At 46.2% G+C, this 6298-nt stretch overlaps 1 protein-coding gene across 1 annotated transcript in view; it reads right to left on the bottom strand.

The window, feature by feature from the left end:
- Positions 1 to 6298, bottom strand: part of Casp8 (caspase 8) — a 35894-nt gene that overhangs the window by 8615 nt on the left and 20981 nt on the right. Inside the window, exons 4-6 of the mRNA XM_005366337.3 lie at positions 3097 to 3202; positions 1780 to 1918; positions 1632 to 1685 (exon numbers count right to left, since the gene is read on the bottom strand). Of these exons, the coding sequence (XP_005366394.2) occupies positions 1632 to 1685; positions 1780 to 1918; positions 3097 to 3202 (299 nt within the window). The remainder of the gene's footprint in view (positions 1 to 1631; positions 1686 to 1779; positions 1919 to 3096; positions 3203 to 6298) is intronic.

Below are 6298 nucleotides of genomic sequence, written 5' to 3' on the forward strand. Positions count from 1 at the left end.
GTAGGCTACAGCAGATTATTAGAGATGGGCTAGTCCAGGTGCGAGAGTTAGCCTAGAAGAGGCTAGATAGAAATGGCCAAGCAGTGATTAAATGAATTCAGTGTCCGTGTAATTATTATGGGGCATTAGCTAGCCAAGCGGCTGGGGTGCTGGGGACACAGCCCCACCGCTCCTATTTCTACATATCCAGGCTCCTGCACAGATGTGGCGTGTGTAAACTCGCTCAGCCACATGCACTCACACATAAATTCACAATAAATCAGGAGAATACTCCAAAATGTATTACATGGCAAAAATAATAGTGAAAACATAAGAAAGACGTTAATGTTTACAGTGGTGCTGTTTCAATTTTCTCTGAATTTAAAAATCACCCCCAAGGTGATTTTAATAATTATATAAGTTTTAACATAATATCTGATTAATAAAAAAATTTGGAGGGGGCTGCAAGAGCTTTTGCTACTTTTGCAGAGAATGCAAATTCAGTTCCCAGCACCTGCACAGTGCTCACAACCATGTGGAACTCCAGTTTCAGGGGATCTGGTGCCCTCTTCTGGCCTTCATGGGCACCGGCACGCATGTGAACAGGCTCCCATGTGTATGCACAGTTGGAAAGAAACTTGAAGGAGCCAGGCACAGTGGTGCACGCCTTTGATCCCAGCACTAGGGAGGGAGAGGCAGGTAGATCTGTGTGAGTTAGAAGCTGGGTTGGTCTACAGAGCGAGTCCCAGGCTAGCTAGGGCTACATAGGGAGACCCTGTCTCAAACAAACAGAAAATAGAAGGAAACCTTCTGCTGGTCCCATCTATCTTCCCTAGGCAAGAAAATAGATAGGAGATCTGGATGTGTTTCCTTCTGGGATAAGACAGGGGATATGGCTAGAGCATCCCAGGCACAAGGCAGAGGAAGTCAGGTACGGTAGGAGCCTGGACTTACCCAGAGACTGGGAAGGACTATGAACACTTGACCAAGGGGCTTCTCACAGAGCAGAACGTTCTGGGGGAAAAGTCAGGTTGGTATGGCACCTGCATTTGGTTCTAGCATTTGACGCAGAGCCAGGCCAATTTCTGTGATTTCAATGACAGCCTGATCTACACACACTCCAAGACAGCCAGGGCCGTGTAGAAAGACTCTGCCTCAAACAAATCAAAATGAAAGAATGTCCCAGAAAATCATCATGCACCCAGCTCCCCATGTCTCTCCGCGAAAGCAGACACAGCCAGATCAGAGTTGAGACTCTCTTGCAGAATAACTGTGTGCTCGTTTCAGATGGTCCCAAAGGGAATTTTGAGAGCCCTTTTGGCCTTTCAGACAGCAGCAGAGGTGTCAAGTGGCCCCTGAACTTTCATCCTGACATTAGGCTGTAGCCGAAAGCGGTGGGAAGAAGGCTTGGGGAAATCAAGTGCCCTGGCATCCAAGAAATGTATATGTAGGGCTGGAGAGGTGGCTCAGCGGTTAAGAGCATTGCCTGCTCTTCCAGAGGTCCTGAGTTCAATTCCCAGCAACCACAAGGTGGCTCACAACTGTCTGTAATGAGATCTGGTGCCCTCCACTGGCCTGCGGACATATGTAGGCAGAATACTGTATGCCTAATAAATAAATTAACCTTTAAGAAATGTATCTGTAAGCATTACCGTCTGAAAATGAACCTGATGCCTCTGCCCCGTATTCCAGGCTCATTCTTCTCTCTGAATTAAAAAAAGAAGAACTTGATCAGAAAAAAAAAAAAAAAGAGCTGCGAACTCTGGGGGCTTTGTCACCTCGCAGCCATCGGCCGTCTACCTCTGTTTGATTCTTCAAACACTTCGATGTGTCTCAGCAGACTCTTGTTGACATGTTCAAAGATTGACTTCAGGCTGTCCAAGTTCTCTTCCCCCAGGATGAGCCTCTTCTCCATTTCCACAAAAACATCCAGCAGGCTCTGGGGAGGAGAAAGCAGGGGACAGAGGGGCTGAGTGCCCAGGCCTGGGGGTTAGGTTTCCTTTCCTTTAACTCTGCTCCTTCCAAAGAAAGGGCCCAGCGTTATTTCCCAAGTAGACCCCCACACACCACCACTCTGAGCACAGGCTGATCTCTCAGAGTCGACAGGAATCAGAAAGGCCATTCTGTGTTTTCCAGCCTAAAAGGATAAAAAAAGCAGAAAGATAGAGAAGCCACGTCTGATGTCCCCAGGCCTTGTTCTCAAACTTTATACGTGGGTGCCTTCGTCTATGGACCAGCAGCCGGAGGAGAATGGAAGGCACAGCCCTGGAGCCTGCATTATACCGCTGTCTTACCCACCCCTAAACCTCAGTTGCTGCACACATACACAGAGACACATGCACCACAGACACACACAGACACACACACAAATGCACAGAGATACACTTGGACAAAGCCTCCATCAAAATTAGACCATACACCACACAGCGCACAAAGACACGACCACACAGAGAAACCCACACACATAGGTACTCCACATATATAGACTCAGACTAACAGGGAGACGGCCCACAGGTGAACACAGGTACATATGCCACACGGACACATAAGAAGCACACACAATATATACAACATGGAGACACAGACCACATACATCATACATCCTGCTCATAAAAACAGATACCACACGGGGGGTTGGGGGGACACACAACACAAACGAGCACTGCACAACTTACCTTCCCTGGCTCTGTCTTGTGGCTAAGCACTTTACAGTGTAGAGGCACCAAAGCCATAACTACTACCCCTGCCTAACTACTTTATTTTCCCTGGATAAGAAGCGAGAACACGGGGGCTGGGCATAGCTCAGCTGGAAGAGGGCTTGCCTGTCATGCAAAAGGCGCTGAATCTCATCCTGGGAGCACACACGTTGGGAGTGGTGGCACATGCCAGTGATCCCAGCACCCAAGAGGCGAAGGCAGGAAGATCAAAAATTTAAGGTCATCCTCAACTACAGAGCAAGTTTAGCTTCAGCCTGGGCTACGTGATACCACGCCTCAAGCAAACAGATGAACAAACAAACAGAAACAACCTTGAATGCAGTCTGCTGTTGGCAAAACACTGTCCTCTGGTTTCAGAACCCCCGCTGGTGACCCATCTCCAGGACATCCCAGGTCTTACCGAGTTATCGTGCAGCTTGCATTTGGGGATCTTCTTTTCCAAGAAAAACTTAACCTCTTTCAACTCCAAATCACTCACTTCTTCTGAGAGCTTAAAGAGCATTACCCTGCGGTGGGAAATGGAGACACTTGAGAAACACATCCTAGGTCGCTCCCAGGGCCAACTCTTCCCAACTGGTGAGCCCTGGGTGGAGGCTGGAGAGTGGTGGGAGTCTACCAAGTCAGACCAACTGACCCACTCTGAGCGGAGTTTCACCACCCTTGTCTTCCAACTAACTTCAGCTAAAAGAATCGTGTTGCTTTGTGTCGTGATTAAAATCAAGATCCAGGTGGGACGATCTGGGGGAATTATATTCCCCACAATGCATATCAGAATGGATTCCCTTCTAAGAGCTGGTCCCTTCGGGAAGAAGGCTGAACATTTGGTAGCAAAATATAAGAGACCCTGAACACACACATATACGCACACACATGCACACACACATTCACACCTCCACTCGTACCAATACCAAAGGTCCTGAAGCTCTCAACACAACCAACTGCCCTGTGTTCTCCCCACCCTGGAGGCAGGATCGCCATTTTCGGACTGAGGTTGAGGTAAGAGCCAGTGGCTGGCTGCTTTGCTTTTCTGACCTTCAGGTTGAACCCCAATTTCTCTCTCTGAGTTTTTATTAATCATACATCAAGTCTGTTGATAAACTGCCAAGGCCCTGACAGCCTGGCCCATGCCTTTTTCATTTCCATTAACCTGAGATTCAGGAGGTGCAGTGTCTGAGTACAGATGCCTCAGACTACCCTTGATATAACTCTGGGTCCCACCATATTTTAACTCTGTAATTTCAGACATGTTGCACATTTTTTTGGCTCATCTGTAGATAAAAGATAAATGTATATCTACATCACTGGCGGGTGAAAATTATGTAAGTTTACATGAACTACAGTCACCTAAAGATAAGCATACATTCTGAGATCATCATCAAGTGATTTCTTCATTTTGTGAACATCACAATGTGGTCTTAAACATTGTCATGAGGACTATGACATCACTCATGAGGAACCCAGGGCCAACATCACATATAAGGTCCCCTCGTTGCCCAAACTGTTAGGCAGCACGAGAAAGCACACTGAGAGTTCAGTAAGTGGTGGAAGCTACCTTAGTTAGGGTTTCTATTGCCGTGAAAAGACACCATGACCATGGCAACTCTTACAAAGGAAAACATTTAATTTAAAAGTTTAGTCCAGGGGCTGGAGAGATGGCTCAGAGGTTAAGAGCATTGCCTGCTCTTCCAAAGGTCCTGAGTTCAATTCCCGGCAACCACGTGGTGGCTCACAACCACCTGTAATGAGGTCTGGTGCTCTCTTCTGGCCTGCAGACATACACAGACAGAAAACTGTGTACATAATAAATAAATAAATATTTAAAAAAATAAAAAAATAAAAGTTTAGTCCATTGCCATCATGGTGAGACATGGTGCTAGAGAAGGGGCTGAGAGTTCTACATCTTGGTCCACAGACAACAGGAAGTGAACTGTGTCACTGGGTGTAGCTTGAGCATAGAGGACCTCAAAGCCCACCCCCCATAATAACATACTTCAGCAAGGCAACACCTACTCCAACAGACCCACACCTCCTAATAGTGCCACTCCCTTTGGGGTTATTTTCTGTCAAACCACCAAAGAAGCGTTTTTCTTTCTGGGCATATTTAAGATCTTGGAAAATGCTTGCCAGATGAATAAACAAAAGAATGTTTTAGGGGTCAGCAAAATTAGAGATGAAGATGTAGCTCAGCAGTGAAGAGCACATGAAACTCTAGCAGAGAACCCGAGTCCAATTCTGGGCATCCAAATCAGGCAGCTCACAACCAGCAGTAACTCCAGTTGCAGCAGAGGGACAATGTTCCTGGCCATTGAGGGCACCTCTACTTACATATACATACCCAAACATTACATGTAATTAAAAATAAAAATAAGAAACTCTTTAAACTTTTGGAAAAAAAAAAGTCAGCAAAACTTTCAACAGTATTGTGTAAAGAAAAATATCTTTAATAGTCAAATATGATGGTTTCCAAGTTGAATTAGGAAATAAAATTTTGGAAAAAAAAGTAGTTTGGAAACAGAAGCTACCTCGTGTTACCAACATCTCAAGAACTGTCTGTCCCAGAAATACTTCCCTAAAGCATTCTCAGCTTGGCCCTAATTGGTCCAGCCCAAAGCTACTGTGGCTCTTTTAACTTTAGAAAAACAAAAAAACAGAAAACAGCAGGTTCCTGTTGTGTAACAGTTTCCTCTTAGATTGAAACACTCTATCCTGCTGGGAAACTCCTCCAGCAGGAAAGTAAACAACCCAAAATAGCTCCAGGAAGTCCCTGAAACTGATCAGATTCACTTAGACCCACCTTGCCAGAGAAAGCAATAAAAGCTCATTGACCTCTTAAACTGAAGGAAGTTTAGCTGCAAAGACTTAGCTTTAAAGTCTAGCTGCAGAGACCAGAGCAGCTGCCTGGAATAAACAAAAATCAGCTCAACCACTTGGAAGGATTAGAACAGCTCAGGACCTGCATAGGACAGGTCCAGCCTGTTGAGCTGACTGCCGGCTGGCTGTTCCGTGAGCTCCAGGTTCCCAGTTCTGTGGGCTGTCACCCAGGCTGGGGTGGGCTTTGGTGATGCAGCTGTCTTTGCATCATTTCTGCTCCTGTAAGTAGCCCCTCACCGACATTCCTATAAGGAACCCCAAGAAAACTCATTGGTTCACCAAGTTGGACTTTGGCCGTACCCGTATTTTGGTATGTTCCTATCTAGGGTGAGCAGATGTGTGTGTTGTATCTCCCCAGGAAAAGTTTTGTCACACAACAGTCCCTTATCGTCCTCATTACTGAGACCCATGGGCTTCATTAGTGTTATTAGTAACACACTGGAATAGTTCGTCAGTCGCTGTGGAGGCAGAAGTTTAAATATGAAAAGAGAACACCTAGAGCATCCTATGGTGGGGCACGACACACGCATATTTTCATTCTCTTGGCTCCTCTGAGTCAATGGCTAACAACCATTCAGCGGTGACTTTTTGCTGACCCTCCCATGTGCAGTCAAAGAGTTTAGGTATTTGGCAGCTCCTAGGTGACAAACACTGTTGGTGGTGTGGTTTGCTTCAGCCTAGTTCACAAGGCGGGAACTTTTAAGAGCCCCAGACGGTGGCACAAGCTGAAG

The sequence above is a fragment of the Microtus ochrogaster genome, unplaced genomic scaffold (genome assembly GCF_000317375.1).
Source record: "Microtus ochrogaster isolate Prairie Vole_2 unplaced genomic scaffold, MicOch1.0 UNK8, whole genome shotgun sequence".
NCBI classification, from domain to species: Eukaryota; Metazoa; Chordata; class Mammalia; order Rodentia; family Cricetidae; genus Microtus; species Microtus ochrogaster.